General features: G+C 41.5%; 1 protein-coding gene across 13 annotated transcripts in view; it reads right to left on the bottom strand.

Annotated features, from left to right (window-relative positions):
• Window positions 1-26,262, bottom strand: part of LOC130175917 (liprin-beta-2-like) — an 83,762-nt gene that overhangs the window by 24,223 nt on the left and 33,277 nt on the right. For 7 of the 13 annotated variants that reach the window (XM_056386602.1, XM_056386603.1, XM_056386607.1 and 4 more), the window contains 14 exons: window positions 26,116-26,202; window positions 23,870-23,983; window positions 17,697-17,846; window positions 10,737-10,964; window positions 9,692-9,784; window positions 5,440-5,551; window positions 3,604-3,665; window positions 3,024-3,099; window positions 2,802-2,884; window positions 2,634-2,701; window positions 2,437-2,502; window positions 2,184-2,244; window positions 1,843-1,890; window positions 642-792 (listed from right to left, as the gene is read on the bottom strand). In XM_056386602.1, the coding sequence (XP_056242577.1) occupies window positions 642-792; window positions 1,843-1,890; window positions 2,184-2,244; window positions 2,437-2,502; window positions 2,634-2,701; window positions 2,802-2,884; window positions 3,024-3,099; window positions 3,604-3,665; window positions 5,440-5,551; window positions 9,692-9,784; window positions 10,737-10,964; window positions 17,697-17,846; window positions 23,870-23,983; window positions 26,116-26,202 (1,399 nt within the window). Of the gene's footprint in view, window positions 1-641; window positions 793-1,842; window positions 1,891-2,183; window positions 2,245-2,436; window positions 2,503-2,633; window positions 2,702-2,801; window positions 2,885-3,023; window positions 3,100-3,603; window positions 3,666-5,439; window positions 5,552-9,691; window positions 9,785-10,736; window positions 10,965-17,696; window positions 17,847-17,935; window positions 18,115-23,869; window positions 23,984-24,921; window positions 25,036-26,115; window positions 26,203-26,262 lie in introns of those variants that run through there. The other 6 variants (XM_056386606.1, XM_056386610.1, XM_056386613.1 and 3 more) reach the window with 5 other exon arrangements.

Here is a 26,262-nt window from a genome sequence, read left to right as displayed (position 1 = left end):
GTTGGTTTTCACACTTACAAGATATAATGTAATAATTATTGAGCGTTACAGGTAGGAGGATTTTTTTTAACCTTTGGACAGAGCCAGCTCTCAGCAGCCTCACTCTGCAGGTATCTCTGTTTCTGGAGATGCAAGATCCAGATCTGCCACTACAACACTCAATTTTATTATTATTAATATTATTATTATTATCATTATTATTGATAACACCATTATTTTCACTATAACAATCAACAATCAACAGTATATACAGCTGTTCCTCGTCTGTCTCGCTCTCTTTTCCTAACCACTGTCACCACGTGCTGCTCATTGTGGGAACTGTTGGGTTTCTCTATATAATATTATAAAGGTCTTGACTTACCCTGTAAAGTGCTTTGAGATAATATATATTGTGATTTAGTGCTATACAAATAAAATTGAATTGGATTGAGTAGCTTAATATTTACTGTAAAGGCGTGAGAGTGATATCGAGACCGTCATCGAACTCTCTGCAAGAAAGTGAATAAACATATTTCCCCAGAATGTAAGTCTCAGTCTGATCAATATCCCTCTGGATAATCCACAAACCTCTCTGCCAGCCCCTTTCATTAGAAACCAAAAAAGAAATACTGAAAGTGATGATGAGTGATGTAGAAACTCACTCAGTCTGTAGCCCTGGTCGTTGCTGTGAACAGGAGAGAGCTGGACGGGAGATAAATACTCTCCGTCTCCATTCAGCTCAACCCTCAGCTCACTCTTCTTACTCAGTTTCCCCGGCAGAGTCTGGTACTTGCTCAGCTCCATTTGAGGATTCTGCAGAATGAAAAACGCAAAACAGTAAGTCAGTTTTGTTTTGTGGTATGATAGTGTAGAATCAGATTTCAAATGAACTACCATCATGTATGATGAAGGTATGGTGCTGGAATGAATTCTGCTCCTGATGTGTATATTATAGTATATCACATTTCCTCTCCACCTCTAGTCAGCCCCATCTAAATATCTTTCATAAGATAACAGCAGGGTCATGTTTGATTTGCTCCTTTGCTCCGTTGCATAACAGTGTTTTTCCTTTGGACTCAGGCATCAAAGTCGTCCGTGGCTCTGAAGGAATCACAGGAGAAAGGCCAGCAGAAAGAAACAGCTGGGAGGCAGCCATGATGCCGAGCACTACTGACAGCCACTTCAGGTGGGTCTTGGCCCTTCCATGCGTGTGTGTGTATATACATGGTATGACTATTTGCTTTGCCTGCATGTGGGAGCACAGAGGTATCTGTGTGAATTATGAGCAGGCAGTAAAGCGCAGTGATCACACAGGAGAAACTCAGCTGTGGACTGGGAACAAGAGGTCAAAGGGCACCGAGAGCATTACATAATATTTCTGTGCAACTCCACACAAAGTCTCAAGAAGAACTTACAACATATACTGTATATTTTTTATTACCTAGCAGCAGAGGTACGGTGTCTTTCTCTAGCACACATTTGTTTTTTCTTGTAAATTAAAATAAATCATTTGTAGGCTGCACACAGTTTGTCACAGGTGTTAAATGTACAACCTACACAGTATCAGATGGTACCTCTCTGTGGCTTCATTTCAGATATATTCAGCTTCAAGTGCAATGCAACCAAATATCAGGTGAATAATCTCATAGTTTAAAATGATGGGAGCATGAAAAAAAAAAACACAAGCAAGCACCTCAAAACCTTATATATATATATATATATATATATATGGTATTATGAATTTACTGCAGACTGAACTCAAATCAAGTGATTAAAAGAAAAGCGATGTATATGTGTCCAGTGCATGTGTTTGTTTGTGAAGCAGCAGGTTAGGATGTGTGAAGTCATGCAGCAGATCGGTACCTCTGCCCCCACATCTGATTCACTTTCAGCTGGCTGGATCTCTACGGCCTATAGCCAACACAGACATAGGAAAGAACACACACACACACACACATACACAACACACACACATAGATACAACCCACAAACCCAGAGTTAGCAGGTTAGCGATCACACAATCGGATTAAAAGACCAAATGCTAGGTTTGAAAGAATGAGAGTTAGTGTACGTTTTGATCGGTTATTTAAAAAGCAGAAGCAGGTTGGAGGAGATCATTTGATTATATATATATTTATATAGATTACTGTATAATGAAAGCCAATCAGTAGCAGGAAACAACAGAATAAAATACATTAACAAACCTTTTGTAAAAATCCACTCTGTAACTCTTCAAGACTGCTGGACAGCAACCTGCGCTGATGCCTGGAGAGAATCAAGAGACACGCAATCACATCATTCCTGCCTATATATATTCATATATATACACATTACATTATATATATTACATATACAGCTGGTTAAAGGTGAAAGCGACATTTCATTTTTTGAACAAAGTAGGACGCAACAACGTTCAACACAAGTCAGTCACACAAACACAGACGGCTTCTTCCTCACCACGATCCGTTTAAGAAGCTTGTTTCTCCGGACGACACCAACGACGTGTCCATGGAGTTCTGGATACTACAACAAATGAAAGGAAGTGAGGAGTGGAAGTCGTGAGAGGTGTGTGTGTGTGTGTGTGTGTGTGTGTGTGTGTGTGTGTGTGTTTGTGTGAATGTGTGTGTGTGTGTATGTGTGGTATGTGTTTTTACCTTATGTCCAATTCTCTCTGGTAAGGGGATGAAGATAACATAAGTGGAGAAGATCCTCTTGACGACATCTATGCAGAGACAAAGCACAGTTTTGTCTTGTTTTTAGTTTTTGTAAACACCTTAAAAAATGGTGGTTGTGAAAAAAAGGAAATTCGTTTGTAATCTTACCTCTGACCTCAGGATATCTGAGTGTGCTTTGTGTGTGATGGCTCTGAGTTTTAAACTGCCAGTCAGCTCCTCTTCACTGCTCCCTGATGGGTAAAAATACAGCAGCATAATATTATTACAATTAAAAGGAAGGAGAGGAGAGATGGTACCTTGTCCAGTGTTTTCCTATGTTGTAATTAAACCAAAACTCATGTTTCAGGCAAAAAAGGATGCGATTCATACCCTGAGTGAGAGCCATGACTTCCCTCATCTTTCTGTATTGGCCAAGCAGAACGGTCAACTCCTCTATACGACGATCCTGTTTATCAGCAAGACACAAATATTTATAAGTCAAGTAAAAAGACGGAGCCTTTTATCTCTATCAAAGCTCTAAATATGGTTTTTATTTCTAATTTTAAAGGTCCCATATTATATAAAATGATATTTCCATGTCTTCTTTGATCATACATCAGTTCTAAGCCTCAGTCCACAGAGAAATGCACACAGCCTGAATTCAGACACTGAGCCTTAAAACGAGCTGCCAGGACTTCTGTAACTTTGTGATGTCATAACAAAGTCCAAGCCCCGCCCACCTGGAGCCACCCTTGCAGAATCTGGTTTCTCTGAGTGTTTACCTGAAATCTGTTATATTTTTATTCAATCACTCAGACACAGTGACCACAGGAAATGTAAAACTACACTGAGATGGTTTTTGGTTCTTAAAACCACAAATATATGTTCTTATGGATCAACACTGGTAAAGTGTAAAAAAAAAGGATCTTTAATTACAGAAGTAGTGGGATATTAAACAGGTTTAATTTACCTTTTCATCATTTGAAGCCAACAGAGACTCCATCCCCACCTTCAGCCTCTGGTATTCCTGGTCTAGCAAACAAAAACAAGGCATTAAATGTTAGTTTGGACTCACGGTAACCTGACGTCTAGTTAATTTAGGGCGTCTGATAGGTGCCTGATGTGATGTTGGCAATGGACATGACAGCCTGGCTAATATGAATAAACAAGCAAAACAAATACACACTGACAGCGCGACTGCTCATGTAGCATCACCTGGGACAAACACTGCAGCTTTTTATGATGATACATCAGGTGCTGTGTGTAGCAGTGGTGCTAATGCCAAAACAAGATTTCTCTTCTGAATTCCTAAAATTTAGGAATAGAGACATGAGGCCTTTGTTGGTAACAATATAGACACACACACAAGCAAACCTGCGGTAGTTCAATGTCCTTTCAAATACAGAAACATGTTTAAAAGGGGAACTCCACCAATTCTACATGTAGTATTGACTTTGTTTAATGTCTTCTCTGTTGCTTTGGAGGAGGAGCCCTGACGATGTTGTAGAGATAATATCAGATATTATCACACTGAGCTCTGCTGCATCTATTTTGACCACTCTCTTTTTATTTTGGCTAAATGAACTTCAGATGGAAGTACCACGCTAAATTGCTGGAGTTCCCCTTTGAATGATCTGACCAGGCAAACCAGCAGAGCTAGATCGAGATGTCACTGACGTACAGAGGTTTAAACATGCTTATAAAGTGGCCACTGAGAGTCCTAAATTCTGATTGGTTGGGAGGAGTGGATAAATAGATAGTATGACAGGAATCCTCTGAGCCAGGTGATTATTAATGTGTGAGTATTTAACTAACAGAAAATAAAAAGCAATGGAGCAGGTCAGAGAGAGAGAAGGAAGGACGTGTCTGTGTGTGTGGAAGAAGTTTTAAGTCCTATGTTCTCTGGTTCAGTCTTGTGAACCTCTTCCTACTTGGCCAGATGTTCCACAGGGACTTTCTTTTATGATTTATTTAAAGCAGGGCTGAATAATGAATTGCAATATTATCGCAATACGGCCAAATGCAATATCCAAATCGCGGCTGTAATTTTTTTGGACAAAGGTAAAATGCAAATGTTTTTTGGTTTTTTTGCATATCGTGCAGCCCTACAATAAAGCAAGATACTTGACATATGGCATTTTATAAGCAGGATAATACCCTCCAAGTTTGCACTGTGCATTCCATGCTGAACGCACTCTCAGAGAAGCCATTTGGAAACCATGCCAGCCAGCAGATTTGAAAGGATATAGAGTCTAAATGCACTTTGGTTGGAACGTTTACTACGACTGACACAAAACGAAGCTCGGCTGTGGTCCGATCTGAAACCAAACACTCTGCCACCAGACACCTGATCGAGTGATTACTTAGCTAAAAACAATTCAGATTCAAGTTTTGATTTGTTAATATTTGAGAGCGAGAATCACTTCACAACACTGAAATTACACGTCGTGACAAGAACGCAAAAGTCAAGCTGTCAGGTGGCTGCACAGTCAGACCAGTTTGGTTGGAAATCAGACCCATCACAACAGCACGCCATGCCTTACATTTGTTTATCAGCTGCTTGATATACACCTCCTCTACAGCAGAGGGCAGCAGAGAGGCGGGAACAAGTCAAGTGTGCAGCAGAGGAGAGAGGGACACGTTGAGAAGATGTTACAGTTATCAGAGTTGACAGACATTCATATCGCTGGCTCTCACGCACGCACGCACACACACACGCACACACACACACACACACACACACACACACATCCTCACTGACAGATGTGGATCTGACGTGATTGGCCAGACTGTCAGTTGTGTGTACCTCTCTCTGCGTTGTCATTGGCCGTGCCGTCTCTGGCCAGCAGCTGGGTCTGCAGGCACTCGATCTCTGCGTCTTTGGAGGCCAGGAGCTGCTGCAGCTCTGAGATTTCAGCCTGTGGAGGAGGACAGAGTACAAGTCTATAAACTGCGTCGGTCTTCCAGGTCACTGGATAGCTAGGAGTTTAAGGCAACTGGGCTGAGTGTGTCGTCTTGGAAACAAGAGTATTTTATCAGACGCATTAATAGATGGGACAGTATCAGAATTCAAATCCGTACGTGAAAACCACCAGAGTCGCATGGGATGAGATATAAATTGTTGTTAAATTACAGGCTTTATGAGATTAGACAGCTTCGTGAGCCGTCGATGATGCAGGTGCATCTCTCGAAAGCTCAGACTAGGAAAACCAACCAGGCCGTGAACAAGTCTACTGCAACTCAAAGCAGGGCTAGGTCCTAAAGTCATTGACAAGAATACACAGAGATGACCTTTCAGAAACTACAGTTGTAAATTGTATAAAAATCTACCAGTCACAGAGCTCTACCTCCAGGATTTCTGTTGCATTTCAAGCATGTCTTTGTTCGAGTCCTCACCCTGTTTTTTAAGTACCACCTTCACGAGGCACTGGATTAGTGCAGAGATTAAGTCTGCCATTAATTGGGTTTTCTCCATAGCTACATAAACTACATCAGCACTCAAGGACCAACCTGCAGTGGATCTGGACAAGGGTCAGTAAAACAAAAAGACAATCTGAACGATACAACGACCACACCTGATGTACGATGCTGTTCGGCATCAGTTCACATCTCTGTTAAGGTGGTGTTGACGACTCTAAGGGCTTGGTGACACTCGTGTCAGAGAAAGTGTTTGTCCACCTCTCATCAGTCCTACTAAAGCCCACGACTGATGAATTAAAGAGTGAATTATAGTTTTGGCTCCAGCTGTCCCTCTGTATCAGGGAGCACCCTGGTATCTCCCAGCCACAACGCCTCTAGTTCAACTCCGGCTGGACACCTTTGTTGCTTGCACCCCTCCCGCTCTCACCTGGTTTTCTGTCTTCCTCTTCACAGTAAAAGCGAATATAAGAAATTTATAAGTTCACTCATATGAGCATCATTTGGAGCAAAGCTATTGAAGAACGACAGTTACAAGCAACAGGTGCAAGAAAACAGCTGCTTCACAATAAAAGCCTAGGAGCCAACAATAGAAGCACGATAAAGTGGGAATGCCACAGAAGAATTCAAAGAGATTATATGATTATGTGATTGTCATCAGCTAAAAATCATGTCTGTTCTTGAACTAAATAGTTTCGAACAGCTTTATATGTTGAAGGGAACTAATTCTACAGAGCCTATGAAATGTTTGGTTTCTTTACACTTTCAAAAGCATCTCTCAGTAGATAAGACTCACTGTCCGTCTGTGACGTCAACATGGGGGTTTCTCTAAAGCAGCTTGAGTCAGGGTCTATCATTACTTCATCTGGGTTATATCCTTAGTAAACAAGGGGACATAAACTCAGCATAACCACACAAGTGATGCGTACACATCACAGGCGTACAGGTTTATATTATCCATGCAGACTCACAGGAAGGGAGAGAGACAGCCAGAGGCAGACGGATGGATTTTCTTCTGCTTCTGCACATTGATGCTTCACCCGTGTCAGAATCTGGACGTTTTTATATCAAATTTTACTCTTGAACTGTCTCCCGTTCCTTCCTACTTGAACATTTGTGATTGTGACAAATGTTCAGCCATCACAAGACCAACAAACAGCAAAGCAAGGAGGATCAGGAGGAGGAAGAAAGAAGAGCTGCGAGTCCAAAATAAGAAATTTAAGAAGAAGAAGAAGAAGAAGAAGTGGAGAAGTGCAAATGGAGAACACTGGTATGGGGGAGAGGTAGAAAAGCAAGAGGACAGAAGGAGGCAGAGTGTTAGGAAAGGACTAATCAGAGGAAAGGAACAAACACAGAGAAGCGACGAGCAAGAAGAGCAGGAGGCAGAAGAGGAGGAGGAAGAGAAGGAGGAAGAGAAGGCACCTGTGCGCTGCGCCAGCGCTCCTCCCAATGCTGCTTCTCCAGCTGTGTGTGCTCCACAGTCAGCTTGAGGCTGGACAGCTGGGTCATGAGCGACTGGTAACACACATGGAGAGAGTAAGAGATAGAGAGCTAGAGAGAGGAGAGAGAGATAGAGAGAGAGAGAGAGAGAGAGGAGAGAGAGAGAGAGAGGAGAGAGAGAGAGAGAGAGAGAGAGAGAGACAGGAAGAGAGTAATGACAGGGTTGATTTAGAGATGTGGAGAAAAGAAGAGCGGAAAAAAAGTGAAGAGAGCAAGCCGCAGAGAGAGGTTAATAGAGAAGAAGAGAGGATACAGAGAGTGAAGGAGGGAGAGGAGGAGGAGAGGAGGAAGGAAGCACTGTAAGCACAGAGAAAGCAACAGCAGTTTAACCTCCTTCAAATGAACCAGTGACAAACAATGTGTTAGGAGAGAGAAATTAACCACTTAAACCCTGCTGGTCCTTTCTTATAAAGTCATGTTACGAACTCAGAAACAATTATTTTAATTTCTTAATTTTAGTTTTCAAAAAATGAATTTTTTAGTTTTAAAAAATGTCCATAAAATGATGAAACACCGAGCACTTTATTAGGAACACCTGTACACCTGCAATCATGTGGCTGCAGCCCGATGCGTAAAATCACGCAGATACAGGTCAGGAGAGCGAGGAGAACGGCCGGACTGGTTGGAGCTGACAGAGAGGCTACGGTAACTCAGACAGCCGCTCTTTACAACTGCTGTGAGCCTATCACAGCCTGCCTCGTGTCAACAGTCCAGGCTGGTGCTGCTGCTGGTGTGAATCCATGACACGAAGAGCTGTTTTAGAGCCAATATTGATACGGTGTTCCTGATAAAGTGCTCAGTGAGTGCGCAAAAAAAAACAGTGTCTTTGGTTTTTAATGTTTAATTCAGTGGAAGCAGAACGTGTCTTATAAAGTGATTGAACTATAGATAAAGAAAACCTGTGTAGAAAAGTTTTTATTAATCTTCCCTTTAATCTTTAAAGGGCGATCAGAAGCGAGATCAGAAGAGCGGTGTTGTAAGTAGTTAAAGGTGAGGGAAGTTCGTCGTCTCCACGAGACATTGTTACAGAAAATAATTTTGCAGTTTGTCTTTGTATCGTGACGTACTTGTACCTCATTTCCTCACTAGTAAATTTATACTCACTGCTTACTAATCCTCTAAACTAAATATGAATATGAGGTTGTTTCGCTACATGGTCTGATCTCTGCTTTTGCACAGCTGCTCTGCATTCACAATGACACATTCAACAGTGTTTCTCATGCACATGCGTTTATGTAAATATGTTAGAAAACCAAGTTACACGTACAGTATGTTCAAGAAATTAGCTTTTTCCAGGAGGAGTCTGTCTTAGAAAATCAGGTTTCTCTAATCAACTATCCTTGATACAGAAAGCGGGTTTGTAGTGTACATGACACTTTAGAAATGAGGTCGCTGCAGAAATCTGAGTGTAACCCTGTTATTTAAAGTCTGAAAAGTCTGATAAGAAGATCTGCACTACTTTCACCTCCGTGCGGTAAATATGAAGCTGTTTAGCTTAGGTTAGCTTAGTTTAGCTTAGCATAAACACTGGAAACGGTGCAGAAACGATCTCGATATCAAGATTATCCCTTAATTTTATGTGCTTAAAAAATAATTGTTTACAGATTTTATGGTTCCTCTAACTATTAGAAACTTTAGTGTAACAATACTAAACTCAAACAAATGAACAGGTGCATTTATTTTCACACCAATAATTTGGATTACCTACAATTCGATTTCCCTGTATCCACGAACACTTGTGTCTTTTCTTATTTGCCACTGTCTGATTTGATTTATTTATCTACTTATTAATTTTCTTGCATCTTGTCCTTCATGAGCCGTTCTGTACCGTGTTTGAAATGATAAAAACTTTAATTATAAACAGTAATTATTGTCCAACATATTATCAGATTTATTTTAAACGTGTACAGTAGCTACATCATCCTGTTCTTCTCAGATCTACTATATATATGTTGTAGTAATGACTGTACATCCATTTGTAAACTCTGGTAAAGTTTTGATATAATGGGATCACATAAACCCTGCAGCCATGTTTATTTCCTTTTTTCATCTCCGCCTATTATTGCACATTATCATTACTGTCACTTTTATATCCAGTCACTGGCAGAGATACAGATGTTTGGATCATGTGTTACATGTACCTTGGTTGCTCTTAGTTTTCTCTCATATTGGCTCTTCTCTCCTTCCAACTCCTCCACTTTGCTTTTCAGCTGCTTCACTTCTTGTAACAAATCCTGTGGAAAAACCAAAACACAGCACCTTTTTACTGCATAAATCTTTTTTTTCAAAGCCAAATTTGTCTATTACTCAACTGTAAACATTCAAAAATTTGGACGGGAGGGTATTCAAACATCAGGTTCACATTCAGTGCAGTTAAAGGTCTCCAGGGCTGAACAGTCCGGTGATTAATAAAGGAAACTTGATCCTCCTGAAACAGACACCACAGCGTGCAGTTATCAGCAGCCAGGAAAAGGATGAACCCAGAGCAGAACTGAAAGCCATCCAGGCTGCACATCTGGCAGCCACAAAGTTACCACTGTCCAAGCAAACCCTGTACAGTCGCACGTACTGTTGTACAAACCGTTACATGACCCATCCACCTGGTCAGTGCAGGAGGAAACGGACAGAGGTAAACTTTTGTTAGTAGAGGGAGGAACCACTGTCATGCAAGCAGACTACAGCAAATCAAATAAAAACATTATGCCTGATCCAAAACCCAAGTTGAAAGGATTTGTAAGGACAATGTCCAGATCAGGACTGAAACACATGTTTTCCAAATGCTTCAAATATTTGAGGAGTCAAGCAGAAAAAGATGCAAGTTTCATCCACCTGCAAACATTTCACAGCAGCCTGAGCTACATGTAGCTTTCGAAGGTTAATTCTACTTAATCGATATTGTCGCATTTCAGCTTCAACAACCTCAATAACTCCTCAAATGTATGGAAACATTTGGAAAAGCAATCAATAGTCTCCATATCTGCAAGAACCGGAGTACAGCGTGACCCCAGCATCCTACGAAGAACACACAGACACTCTGCAGACACTTCACGAGAGGATGTTAGTTTGATTCTGTGGAAATTTCCAAATACCGGGTGGTGTGTGGTCTGGTTAAAAAGGGAGGAGAGAAGAAGAGAAGAAATGATGGGGAAGGAAGGGAAGATGAGTTCATCCATCAAGTCTCCCTACGTGTACAGTCTGTCCTCCATTGTGCATCCAGGCGTCAGAGCCAGACAGGCTAAGGCCTGAGCCGGCTAACTCGAGCTGAGGGCGGTGGCCCTGGGCTTGGCTGCCTGTGGGCTCCCCCTGCTGGGCCTCCCTCTCCTCCAGGGCCCGTTTCTCCTGGATGCGAGTGCTGATCTCTGCCTGAAACCTGCACATCTGCTCCTGGAGCTCACTGATGAGATTTACCACACACTGGGAGGGATGGAGCGATGGAGGGCGAATGAAAGGTAATGGAGGAGGTGAAATGTGAGATGAGGAGAAGAAAACAGGAATAAATGAAAAGTCAGAGGAGAGGAGAGGAGAGGAGAGGAGAGGAGAGTAGAGGAGAGGAGAGGAGAGGAGAGGAGAGGAGAGGAAAGGAGAGAAGAATGAGACATTAACTTATTTGTTAATCTCAGTCAGTATCTGGGCCTGTTTCCATATCTTGATTGCTGAAAACTCTGATCCTCAAAAAAGTTCTTGATGAAATGGAGAAAAAAAACAACAGCACAAACGACACACAAGCCATAACACACCATTGAGCAACCCAAAAGTAACTTCCCTAAATATCAACACATACTTTCTACCAAAGTAAGCAGCCTCAGGGCAGATGTGAAAAGATGCAGTTGTGAAAAAAATAATGGCAGATGTCCAACATTAAAGGACTCAGATTGGAATGGAGCCAAAACAAACTTGATTTTAACATTCCTAGTAATTTCTGTCGGTATGCACAAGAAATATACCGTTTAAAACAACTGTCGTATTCTTTTCTGTAGGACTGTCTGCAGCTGGCTACGACCGGGCCGCCGCAGACTCCTCCAAAATGGCAAACAGATGTATTGTTGTGTTGTTTTAATCAATATCCTTCTTTCGGTGGACCATTACAGGGTCTCAAACATCGATGTAATAGCCCAACCCTGAGTGAGGACCATGCTTATTATGAGATATTTGAAACTCCAGCCAAGCCTGGTCCCAGTAGAAACAGGGACATGATCCAGAATATAAAAGCCCACAGAGCAAAACAGGAAGAGAGGACAAGACAGAGACAGACAAACAGAAACAACAAGAGACATTCGGCTAAACAACCCTCAAAACTTTTCTTGGTTTTTAAACAAAGTGAGGGAATGTCACAACTCTTGGGCTTGTGACATCTTTTTTTTTTCTGTTTTTCACAGCCAGGCACAAAGACTAAAAAATGCAGGGTCATCAAATTCAAAATCTTGTTCCTGAAAATGTGTTTCGGCAATTGAAACGGTAAAGAAGCTGCACTTACACAGCACTTTTCCACTTCAACAGACAAAGTGTTTCACAATGTTCCTCTCATTCACTCATTCACACACCGAGACGCCGACGAAGTTGCTGCTCCGTCCACCAGGAGCGACCTGGGGTTCAGTGTCTTGCGCAGGGACACTTCCGATACGTGGACAGGAAGAGCCGGGGATTGAACTGCCCACCGTGTGATAAGTGGACCTGCTCTACCTCCTGAGCCACAGCTGCCCCCAATTGGAGGTGCTCATCACACAGCAGTGAGTTTGTGTGTTGAGGTGAAAGTGTTTGGCCCTCAGGAATGCTCAGAATGGATGCCAGACATTCCTCAGGCCCACCAGAGCCTTGCAGCTGTTACTAACCACACACACACAGGCATCACGCACACACACGACCTTTGCTGACAAAAATGTAGACCAGTGTCAGTTTCCATCGTAACGTCACCAAAGCCAAACACCACCGTTGTGCGTCGGATATGTTGCGTTTGGGTGTGTATGCGTGTCTATTAGACACACAGACACAGTATCTCATTACTACACCAACTAAGCGTCAACCTGTCAGTGTTAAAACGGCTCTGTTAGACCCCACAGTGGCTCATCTGATACAGAGATTTAGGTGGTTGAGCCTCCAGCTCAGACAAGCAGCCTTGTGATCCCTGATCCTGAGCCTGAAAATCAAATCTGAGGAAATTAATGAGAGCAGCTCTTTCTTCTCTGAACAAACCAGTGCTGAAGTCCCCGTGTGTCTGACATGTGACTCTAAATATACTTAATGATTGCCGCTGTCTGTGATTAGGTAGAATAGGACCTCGGTCCACCACTTTGGTCCAGACTGAAATATCTAAACAACTATTATATGGATTGACATTGGCATTTTCTGCTTTAAAGTTATTTCAACATTCAGATTTCATCACTGATTTATACCCTTCTGGAAATAAGTTAAGGTGTCTATAGTACTCCAGCATTGTGAGCAAATGCTAGCTAGCTGGTAAGGTTTGTTAGCTTGTTAGCTACACCCACACTAAGCCGTCTAAATTTATGTTGTCATTTTTATTCATATTTCCAACACTGAAACACATAACCAAAGGGGGAAGTGGCTAAATCTTCCTCCTTGGTTCAAAAATCTAAATTTGTAATGACAGCCAACATGTGCTGAGCAGTGCGGTTTGATGGGTGTCTGAGCAACATCATCATCAGTGAGATGCGCTCGCAGGCATGAGGTAGAAATGACCCAAAATGACACAGAGCTTATGAGGAGAAGAGAAAAGTTGTTTTTGTGCCTAAAACTGCATGAAGTGCAAAAGTAATAAGTTGATTGGCTTAAGTAGGAAAACTGTTCAGTCTTAGCTTTAATGTAGCACAGGTCTATATCCAGTGTCTGGTGTATTTTGCATGCTAACACGCTACTGTTATGAACATAATAACCAGAATGCTCTAACTTGTGCAGCATGATAATGTTTTTTTATGCTAACGTTGTGCTAAGTTTAACCTGTGCTCTCACTTGATGGTCATATTGTCTCTATCTGTGGAGCTAACTCTGTGTATAGCCTCATTTAGCATTATCACTGCTACTAGGTGCCGTTTCTCACTGGAACATTTCAGGTGCACTGACTCTAGTTTAAATAAAACGGTTTAGATAATTTGACTAAACTGTCTTTTTATAACTTCTTTGATTGTCTGACCCCTTGTTTGTTTGTAGCCCATGAGATTACTTTGCTGAGTAAAATGTAAAAGCTTGGGTAGAAATGACAGCCAGTGCCAAAGCACCAAAGTAATGAGTTCTTACTTGCACCAAAGATGTTGCTGAAATTGATAAATTATATAATCTTACTCATTAACTCATTTAAAAAAATGTGACTTACTGTGATTGAGTTACTGGAAAAATTATGAGCTTCGCACAGGAGGCAAAAATGTTAACAGAAGAGTCGTATCACACTTAAGTTTTGCACAGGCAGACACTGCTGACAGTTACGTCCTGCAGTGTTTTGTGGTGTGAATGTCCTGCATGTTCACTTTGTGTCTTGCGCCTTGCAGGACAGAAAACAATATCTGCACAGCAGCCTAGGTTCTGTCATTTTTTATCTTTCAGTCTGTCCGTCACTGTCTCTCATCTTGTTCCCTCTGTTCCTTTTCTCTCTGCCCTGTGCCCTCTCTCCTGCCAAGCCCTCTCCTCACCGTCTCTCCCTGTCTGTCGACTTCCTCTGATGCTTATCGCACTCCATCCACATGTGCAGAAAATGGGCATCTGCGTGTCAAAAATGCTGTATCGTGTTTATTCAATGAAAGCACAGCCCTGGGTGCTGGATGCCTTGTGATAGATAGCACACACACACAAACACACACACACACACACACACACACACACACACACACACACACACACACACACACACACACACACACACACACACACACACACACACACACACACACACACACACACGGGCAAACCACAAGAGCAGCTTTAGTATCTTGCGGTGCCAGTGGGGAGCAGCTGGGTGTCACAACGAAGTCTCCACAAAGAAACTAGTGACAACAAGCAAAGACTGCTCAACTACACTTGGGTGCGAAACAAGTTTGAAAACAAAAATGCAGAAATCTTTCATGCAAAATTATCAAAACTGTTCAAACTTCGGCAGAAAATACTGTGTTCATTTAGAAACTCACTGCTCATAGCAAGCAGCTCTAAAGAGAAAATAGGTTTTGAAGGCCTTCAAAGTAAAAGAGGATAACTTTTTAAATTGATTTTTTTTTTGTGTTCACTTTATGGTTCGTTGTCAGCTGTCTGTGTGGCAGGCTGTCAGCAGGGGGGGTGTTGTTTGGAGACATGTTCGATGTGTCCTGGCTTGTTTTAAAACCTCCACACGGAAGCTTGTACCTCATCCAGACACATTTCATTATTACCTCTGCCAGTAAGGTTGGATGGGGGCAAGTTTGTCTGCTCATTGTCTGGGCGACAGATCTGGCTGGATGGATTAGACTGTGGATGTTATTGTATGACTTTTTGCTGTAGGAAAGCCCAATAATGAAAGACAACAACTGTAGCAACTTCCGATTGACGTTTTGGAAGTTGGAGAATTGGTTTTGTCAACATTAGAGTTTCTAGTGAAAACTGTTTTTATTATTGGTGGCCCAAAGAACCAGAAGTTTTGAATTTCTTAAAACAGTGAACTGAGTAAGACGTTAATGCTGTTTTTCCCTCTTTAGTGGATGGGGCAAAGCAGTCAGGTCTTCAGTGAGTTGGGTGGTTGAATTGGTTGGTTCAAAATATGGCCAAGTGTGACATCTAAATCGCAGGAGCTGCAATTTTGTCACAACACTGTTGTGCATTGTTTGCACCATGAGTGCTGTGGTGCTACAGAGACGCCCCAGCCTACAAATCATATACATGAGGAAGATGTTTCATATTGTGCATCCCTAGTCAACAACTAATGTCCATGTTGGTGTGGATGATTATTCATAGTAATAATAATTGGACAGTTATTTAGTGAAAAAGTACTCAGAATGTATCGACGGTAGGATTGTTTAGTATGAACTTTCCCTCATGGTCCATGCATGGTCCCCTCTACGACCAGCTGACAACCCTGAAGTTCATAACTGATCTGTCGGTCTGACAGTCCACATCAAACACATTCCACCAATAACAGTCCTCTTTAGTGCTCGGATCATCTGCCATCAGCCAACAGGTGATATCACACAAACAAGTTTGTTCCATTCATTTCAGTATATAAAGTCATACAGAAGTCACTAAACTGTGACTTCTCAGAGTATTTGCCTCTGGTAGCTGAGCATCTCCAGCAGCTGGAGTGGATTAAGCAGAAGATGGTGGAACTTGCAAAGAAACGAGCAACACAAATTCCAACCAAAAAGAGATCTTACAGATAAGAAACGCACTTGTAAGCCAAGAAAGTTCTTTTCCCAAAAAGCCTAACAGGGACAGTTTAGTGTTTATGTGAAACAATCTATTTTGGTGGTACTGTGACCACAGCAGTCAGACAATGAAAACATTGAAAACAGACAAACAACTGACAGACATCCTTATACTGCATTTCTAAGAGTAACAAGAGCAGCCACATGTGTCCCTACATAACCCCGGTTGAATGTTTTCTTCTAGTTCACAGACAAGAGAATAATGTCTGGAATGGTGTATGGCTTCTCTTTTTATTCCAACAACAACGGAAAAACATCTGCATCATCTTTTAAAGCTGTATATTTTGGGGGGGGGGGGGGTTCATTGATCTAAGGCGCCACGTGGGGGCTCAGTAGAGACAAGAACAAAGACTAAAGCATGGTTGAATGTTTGACTCTTATTTTCGTGACAGCTAGACAGATGCACAAGAGGATAAACACACCAAGCTCAGTTTATCATGTTATTATTTAAGACATGATCATATCACAGATCATATGGTTACATAACAGCATTAAGGGAGGGAGATATGAAAACAAGACTAAAAGCCATGAGTCATGCTACTTCAGCAGCTCTGTGAGGCTGTACTTTAGTTTTTCACTCTGCTTTATGCCAATAAGTAACAGTGTGACCTGTGGTCTTGAGTTGTGTTGGCTAAGTCTCGAATGATGTTGACCTAGCGCTGGTAAAATGACAGGTGCCTTCAAACAACTCAGTTGCTGAAGATCCTAAAAAGAAGACGAGGCTGCACTTACTCACATTGGTGCTTTGAACTAGATGCTAACACCAGCATGCTAACATGCTCAGAATGACAACGCTAACAAACTGATATTTACCAGACATAGTGTTCACCATGTTCAACGTCTTAGTTTAGTGCGTTAGCATGCTAACATTTGCTAATTAGCACCAAATACAAAGTACAGCTGGCGAATTCGTTTTGCAGGTATTTCATCATAAACCACTGGGCAAAGTAAAATTTGTGATCTGAAGACAACAGATAAAAAGTTATACCAAGGGTACATGAATGTCTGGAACCACATTAAATGCCAATCCATTCAATAGTTGAGACATTTCCCTCCAAGGACCAAAGTGGTGGACCAATCATATCACCATTCCTAACGCTATGTCTCTAACGTGGCTAAAAATCTCCTTATTTCTTTTATCAACATAGTGATATATCATGATATCATTCTGGAAATTTCACTGAGAAACAGTTTATAGATAAAATAGCCAGAGAGGAATGTCTTGTTTTTGGCTAATCTACTTCATTGAATACCTAGTACTTGATCAAATTGATATGAAAAGCTTGTAAATCCAATAAATCACTGTTTATTGATCTGCAACATTGCCAACAATGGCGCACTACAAATAGAGATATTAAAGGGAGAGCTATGTTAAACATCTCACCATAAAAAATATCATATAGACAAATGTCTGTCATTTCATGTTTGATACAGTTACTGCCAAACCCTATGCAGCATCAAACTGATGTGTAACAAAGTTTTGAAACAGAATGTATAGTTGGTTGTATTGAGTTTGTGCGGCTTTAACCTATTTTTATTCAACTCTACATCAATGGTATATATAAATATGCATATATTCAGGCAAATTCTGCAGGGATCTATGGTTATAGCACATTAAATACGGGCATCATTTAAGTTGTTAACCTCTGGATCAAAGATGCAGAAGTTGCAGCTCTGAGTTTGTTGAGTTGAGCAGCATTAGCTCAGAGAAACACACAGAAACACACAAAGGTTTGTTGCCGTTCCATACCTCAGCCTTGTTCTGCTTTGTGTCCGTAGGATCTTGTGGGTGTGTGTTGGTGTGCGTCTCCTCCATGCTAACCAGCTTCAGTTTGAGGTAGGACACCTCGTCCATCAGATCCAGCTTCTGAGTTTCTAGAGAGGTCCTGCTTATCAGCTCCTGAGGAGAACACACATGTACACACTGTGAGTTAGATGCATGGGAAACACTTGCAATCCACACCTATAGAAAACGTTAAACACACACACACACGAATCGGAGATCAGCGCAGTGAGAGGTCAGCATGCGACTCCACTCGGTACAATGTTCTTCCCACACTGACTGAACAGGCCAGGCTGGGGGCCCAGACCCCACAAAGCTAAATATATACACTCACACACACAGGCGAGCTAAGAACTCTATTAATATATCTCTGTGCTTCTTTGGCATGGGAGAGAGAAAAAGAAAGTGTGTCTAAAAAGAGAGAGAGAGAGAGAGAGAGAGAGAGAGAGAGAGAGAGAGGATATGCAGGCCACTCAACATGAACAAGTCACACAAAACACATATCTCATTGCTAAACTCTCAGCGAGTCTGTTGCTTTCGTTTCCTGGTCTAAATTTCTCCCAATCCCACTTCCTCTTTGCTAAAATCAAACTCGAGTCGCCCTCGATTGTTGTTTAAGCACTTTGACATCCAACTTCTTGCTCCATCCTTGTTAAAATAAAATTATTTCAGAGGCAGATGTGAAAAAACATAAACTTAATTATGTTTATTCCTGTTTTGAACACAGCAAATTTAGATTTTACTGCTAAATGATGTAAAGAAAATGAAATGAAGGGTTCAAGTACATCACTCATTCATTAATACACACATATTGACTTTTCTGTTGTATTCTAACAATGACAATGCAAGTAGGTCAAACTCAATGTAACACAACACTGAACAAGAATTTTTGCTAAATGCTCTGTGAGGCTTGAGCACAGCAGTGCTTTGGGCTAAATGCTAGCATCAGTATGCTAACATGCTGACAGTGACAGTACTAACATGATCATGTTTAGCCAATAAGTCCTGCATCATATCCTCTGGTACGACCCATGGGAGCGTCTTCTCAGATAGCGCCCCTACAGCGGCGGGCATACCGGACCTTCGTTGTCATGGTTACAATAATAAACATGCCAGAAGTGTCCTGTGTTTTGGTGGACCCATCCTTCCACCTCCTCCCACTGCGGACATCGTCGCTCTTTATGCTACATCCCCTGATATCATAATTACTGTTGTTACGCCTAACAATGAGACGTAACTATAAGTCATAATGAGCTGCTCGCACAGACGACCTATGGGCTCGTTTTTCTTTTACAAGAGGACAGAGAGTTCTGGTGGCCGGATGCCATGTGGGTCTTGGAAGTCTGAGCGCGGACTATATATCTGTCCAAGTATATATACAAGTCCTCCAGGCAAGCACCACCCGCTCATGTCAGTCTGACAGCCGAATGGTCCCCATCGCTCCTGCACAACACTGCCCTCTGGAAACCCTCACACTACAGCCATATAAGCTCGATTAAGAATTATCTATATAGAATTATCTCTAAAGAATTATCTATGAAGATCTATCTATACAGAATTATCTATGATGATCTATCTCTGAAGAATTATCTATAAGATCTATCTATAAAGAATTATCATCTCCCTGAGTGGAGTGGTGACACGTTTGGTGTGGATGCCGTATTAAACACATTAGGGACGACTCTCTTTGACCACAGTGGGACACCATACCCTCCAAATGGAAAGATCACATGGTAAATGCATTGTGTCAACACCACAGCCACAGACAGACAGCTAATACCCCATAATCATTCTAGCTCAGGAGCCACACGCACACACAAGCATGCATGCACGCACACACACACGCACACATGCACAAAAAAATCAGCTTAGTTATGGCAGCTGACTATCAGTTTGCAACACCGGTGTCACTTACAGCGGGGTAAGCTGCAGTCTTTAGAGGTAATTTATCAGGACTCTGTGGCCACAGTTCAGCTGCCTACCATTTGCTTTCCCTTAATTATGAAGAACAGCACGTGACAAATTATCCACTCTACAGCATTTATAGATCCCTTACAAGAGCTGGCACTTACCTCCAAAAATCAACGGTTTAAATATGACGGAGTTAGACAGCAGAGATCAGATATTAGCACCCAAAGAATGTGATTTCAAAACTAAATATTCACATTTTGTCTCAGAAAATCATCAACAGTTTGATCTCCATGTAAGTGTCATACGCTGACATCCAGGTGACTGTTGTCTTTGTACTTATATCATTATTACTTAAATCATTGATTTCCATGAAAAAATTGAAGGCGACCATACAAGTAGCCGAGCTCATTTTACCCCAATAATTAGAAAACATATACACGTTACATTATCTCTGACCACATTCAAAAATATTATGTCCTTTCACTTTCAGACTGTGTCCAGTCTCCAATTATTTCAATCCATCAAATTAAAGAAGTATTATTTGAGTTTCTGACCACTTGGGGGCGACAAGCTGTTGACACAACATGGATTTATTTAATTTTCCTTATAAAGTTTCTGGTCAATTAAGTCCAAAATTAAATTAAATTAATTAATTTCTTTGTTTTCACTTAGATGAAATATCTGGCTCTTTTTGCTCCACTAAGAAGAAGGAAAGAAGAGTTGATTAATTTTGTCAAAAAAAGATAATGACCCTTGACTGAAGCTTTGTGAGTGTGTGTGTGTGTGTGTGCGTGTGTGTGCGTGCGTGTGTGTGCGCGTGTGTGTGTTTGTGTTGTTATGGACAGAAAATATAGACACAGTAGAACATGTAGTCACATTATGACTACATGTGTGGGTGGATTCCCTCTAGCATGAGAAAACTGTACTGTGTGTGTGTGTGTGTGTGTGTGTGTGTGTGTGTGTGTGTGTGTGTGTGTGTGTGTGTGTGCTGACTCAGGACTATTTCTTATTAGATTAGTCGTGGTTCCCACAGAAAGTAGCAGCCCTGCGACACTGACACATAATGTTACATGGCTGGATGGACACTCTGTGTCTTCATCACACACACACACACACACACACACACACACACACACACACACACACACACACACACACACACACACACACACACACACACACACACACACACACACACACTCTACAGAAAGAGACACAGACAGAGGACATCCTGTAGCAGGAGCAGACATGTTGTCACCTTTTAAATCCTTCAAACTTGCTTTCTAATTATATATTGAGGAGATTTAAGAGGCCCAGATTTTGGGAGATGATAAACACACAAAAGATTCAACAGAATGCAACACAACAGACACACAAACCCTGAACCAGATGACTGTTATCTTCCTCCACACTCCACCTTCATCTCCCTCAGCAAACATCTCATATCTCATTAGCTATTTAACCAGCAGTTATTAATTGTGAAATGGGACCATGTTACACACACCGTAAACACACACACACACACACACACACACACACACAAACAAACCAGGACAACAGCTGCAGATCAGTGAAGCTTAACCCAATAAAACCTCCAGACTCACAATCACTTGTCGTGGAGCATTGTAAAGATCAGGGGCAGCAGCAGCAGGTGGAGATCGACAGTCTGTTTTAAACACTGCAGACTGTGAAAACAACTGTGGCTGCAATACATGACACTTCTGTTAGCTACAAAGCAAACGGCTTCCATTTTATTGCAACAGTAGCGTGGTGCTAAAAACAATTACAAGTGAGAAAAACAGAGAAGAGGAAAACTTCTGTCCTAAGAGAAGGGAGATATTTTTTTTACTCCTGCTGTGTTTTCTAAATCAGAGCAGACTGTATAAATTAGTCAATCAAAAAAAAGCAGGCTGGATAAAGATGATGAGTGGCACAGCCCTGGTGGAGTATTTTTTTTTGACGGGGGGTTGTGGCCTTTTTTATCCTCGATGTTGACAGTGACGAGAACAAAGAGCCTGTTGAGGAGTCGAGACAGAAGGCTGATTCTCTAACACACAGAGCCGCGTTCTTGTTGTGTTCAGCCTGGCAGAGCTCATGGGTTTGTCTCACTGGTGATGTCAAGGAAAACAGCTGGAACGATGTGAAGACATTCAGTTTCACACTGTTTCATACGGGCCTTTAGGTGATGTGTGGTCTGCAGTATAGGGGTGTTACAGCTTCCAGCAGGGTTGGCTGGAATCCCCCCGTGCACAAATGTAATATATGATATATCTGTCCCTACAGCAAAAGTGATGCTGCCATTTACTGTATGTGACCTATAAGGGGATAAATTACTATCACATAGATACATCCTCTGGAAAAATGTGTATATTTACATATATTAAAAATATCTATATGATGATTTTATATATGGTATATATCAGTATATATTTAATTTATATACATGCAAGTTTATCAAAACAACATGCATATAAAAATTCTACATGATCATGTATGTTTTTCATGTCTTTCTTCCCATATTGGGAAAGTGGTCTCAGACTTTTGGACGCATTGTATATAATATCAACATATACTGACAGGCTCTGGGATGGATATATATATTTATATAACATATGTGTTCAATTGAAGCATACATACATAAACATACATATGTGGCTATATGTATGTTTTTACATATGTTTTTAATTTTTTATGTACATGAGCTAACTGCTAATGTCAACATGCTAACACTGTTAACATGCACTTTTATACAAATTCCCACCATCTGGGTTCAGGGTTTAAGCGTGCTGACATTTTGCAAATTTTCCTCTAAACACCAAGTAGAGCTGAGGCTGATGGGAACGTCACTGGTTGCACAAGGGAGCATGAAAGTCTGTACAAAATCTAACAGTGAGCCATCCAGTCATTGTTGAGATATTTCAGTTTGGAGAAAAGCGGGGTTCAGCTGAAGGACAACCAACACTGCCGTCCACAGAGACAACCTGCTAGCATATGTAAAAACAATCATTTTAGTGCGAGCAAGAAGACAAGTGTGACCGAGTGTCTGCAAGCACGAAGTAAAATAAATCATGTACCTTCAGAGAGTAAAACAATGCCACAATTAAAAGGGCGGTCAAGAACTGTTACTCACTGCGACTCCGACACGCCTTCACACAATCATTTACTCATGAATTTCCAAATAAATCTCTGTCTTATCTGATGTAACGACATTTACAGTTTCACCAGATGTTGTTTATTAGTCAAACAGGTGGGTGAGCAGCTCATTCCCTGTAAAGTCCTTTCACACACGCTACAGAAATACATAAAACACACAATTTCAGGACTCAGTACAGTGCAGAGTCCGTGTCAAGTGTTTTGGATTGAGAAAAGCATGAAACAACAGTGGTTCTTTATCTACAAAGGTCACCTTCATACTCGGTTTGTTTTCAGAGTAAACTCTATCTGAACTAATAACACGAGGAAAAACACTGAGCAATGTCGAGCTTTGACTTGTAAAGTCTACTTGTTCTTGTCGCTTGTGTTAAACCCACCACAGAGGTGAACAGGTGAGGCCTTTATAGAGAGAAGATGGAGTGAATGAAACAATGTGCCGCTCCTTTATTTATTCGTTTACAGTTCCACCTCTTGTTCATAGCTGGGAAAAATAAACTGTACTGTTAGACTTGAGTTAAATTAAAAGCACTACGTTGCCTTAATAATTATTACGTCTGTTATTCAATTGACATAATTTAATTTTCGGTTATAGTATTATATATATAGTATAGTATAACTTCGAATAACATTCGAAAACATGTTTAACGTTTGAAACAAGTCAAATTGAATTAAACCAAACTCTCACTAATATTAGATTTGTGTACTTGTCGGACGCCAAGAAACACAGCAATGCCCCGGAGAAAATAAATAAATATTCAAGTCACAAATAATTAATGATGAAGAAAATGCATACAACGTGTTTGTTAGACCTCAAGGATACACATGATGTTTCGGTGAGTAATACTCCTCTGGGTTCATTTAATTAAAGAACAAGAAGCCAATGTGACACATAAGAATGTATCCCACGTGGTGTCGTAGCAGTAATTAGCCACCTGGAGGCCTGTAAATTATCTCTCACACATTTTTAAAGCAGTTTCTGTGCCACAGATATAGTCTCGCTTATTCTCACGTGTGTGTTTGCGTGTGTGTGTGTGTGTGTGTGTGTGTGTGTGTGTGTGTGTAGCTGTGTGTATTACCTGTTGCAGCATCTCCTCAGTGGAGGCCAGTTTCTGCCGGTGTTCCTCCAGAGAACTTTCCAGATCTCTGATTTTCTCTCCCTGAGCCTCCACCTGGTCCGTCAGAACGCTCACCTAACGGGTGACACAGTCGTACTCCGTTAGCACGCCCAGAGAGAGAGAGGGCTGAATGAACAGATGCAGGAAAACTGACAGAAACCTGACACAAGATGCACACACACACACAGAAAACAAGACGGAGCAATAGAGGTCAGCAATCATCTTTAGGGTTTTACAATGTCATCTGCACCGCATTCACACGCATATAACCTTTTTCCTACAGTGCATCACCACGTCTCTTTCTCTTGCCTTCATCCACACAAACACGCATTCACCCTGGCATACCTCAACGCCAAAACAACACACATTTACTCAGCAGTCTGTCACTCAGGAATGTGCCACACATTTACTATAATCTCCCTGACAACACATTCACCTCCTGCAAAACACACACACACACACACACACACACACACACACACACACACACACACACACACACACACACACACACACACATACATAACAACACAACACAACTCTCTTGTTCCACTACTAAACTCTGCCAAAATCCCTCTGACAGCATCTGACTCTCTGTCACTTCAGCTTCCATGATTTTTACCTTCGCAGTTACGTTCTGTCTCACGGCACTCTGGCAGAGTTTCTGGCTCAACATGTATTTCATTTAAAAATCCAGATTACAAGGAGAAAAAAAACAGGAGACGAGGCAAGAGAATGATCTGGTAGCCTGTGTCTCCTGACAATGAAGGCGAACCATGACCCCGTGAGTAAGTGAATGAACATGTGAAGTATGTGAATGAGTTACACTCCTGTGTGTCATTTAGCGCCTAAAAACTAAAACTAAAACCTGACAAATGTTATAGGCAACCTTATGTTACCTTCCATTATTTAAAGCTGTAGTTCCACAAAGCAATGAGAAGACAATATATGGTTTTGATATGAATACATAAACTCCTAATGCTGAAGACCAAGGTCCAACGTTAGTCTCTTACCTCCTCTGTTCTCCCCTGCTGAGCTGCACACACACACACACACACAAATGAAGGTGAAAGTTCCCGACCAGGCAACACGGAAGTTAGTTACAACAGACAGAGTGTGCACATGCTGACACACACACACACACACACACACACACACACACACACACACACACACACACACTGAGGTGAGACAACGCCTCACAAAATACAGAGGCAGGTGAAGAGAAAGTAAAGCAAAGAACCATAACGTCGGCAAACTGTCAACAGCCAATTAAAATCTCCTGTCAGGAGGAATAAGCCCCGGCCACCTTGGATATTGACCAATCACAGCTGATACCAGATGAGGACTATGTAACTAGTAGGTGTGCATGTGTGTGAGAACTTTATGAACCTGAGTGGTCCAGGCGGGTGGTGCACTTTAACTTTAACATTACTAACAGATCACTCACATCGGCCAACCCCAGAGCATAAAACAAACACACACAAGCGAAGAGAGCCTGAGGAGCAGTTTGAAAACTGTGATTTAAGTAGCAGGAATGTGAAGATTGTGGAGATCACAGCTGTATGAACCAGTTATTAAAGGGATCTAAGAGCAGAGAAGGAGAGAGAGAACGCCTGTTGACATCATGTGGTGCAGAGATATATCATCTTCTGTTGTGCCACAGTAACAGTGATGGTGATAGTCATCAGTAACCGTCTGCTCAGATGATGTGAAGGTGTCTGGGCATGTTTTGTTTTTGAAATAACACAAAAGTCCTCAATCAGAGACAAGAAACCAAGCTGTTTTTCCAGTGTGGCAATCCCTCCATACAAATCCCTGGTTCACATGCTCACAGTGCAGATTCAAGTAATCATGTCAAACTGAGCTAAAGTTACAGCACAAAGGTGGGACGATACAATGAATCTAAAGCAGAGGCAGAGAAATTATTATTGTTTGTGTCTTTTTTGAAGGATGAAAAAAGAGACTGACAGGAAGCAAGGAAAGAGAGCAGGGGGGTGGGAGTGACATGCAACACAGGTTTCCCAAGCTGGAATCGGACCAGCGACCTTTGTGATTTCATGGTGTATGTAGAGTGAAACTGACTTTCTAACTGTGAAATAAGCATGAACGGTCTCAGAGAAAACCAACGTAACAAGGTTGTAAACAGGACAAACACACAAACACATATATAGACATATATAGACACACACACTCATAGCTCTGACCTGTAGCACCAGAGACTCCTTGTCTCCCTCTAGGCGGAGCAGTCGCTCTTGGTAGGATTCATTGTTGGCTGGAGAACACAGGTTCACCTGGAGAACACACAGGGAAAACAACTGAACATTATTATTTTCCTACTGGACCTTCTTCTC

The sequence above is a fragment of the Seriola aureovittata genome, chromosome 10, assembly GCF_021018895.1.
Source record: "Seriola aureovittata isolate HTS-2021-v1 ecotype China chromosome 10, ASM2101889v1, whole genome shotgun sequence".
Classification (NCBI taxonomy): domain Eukaryota; kingdom Metazoa; phylum Chordata; class Actinopteri; order Carangiformes; family Carangidae; genus Seriola; species Seriola aureovittata.
The sequence above is the reverse complement of the archived record's forward strand: the minus strand, read 5'-3'. Positions and strand labels throughout refer to the sequence as shown.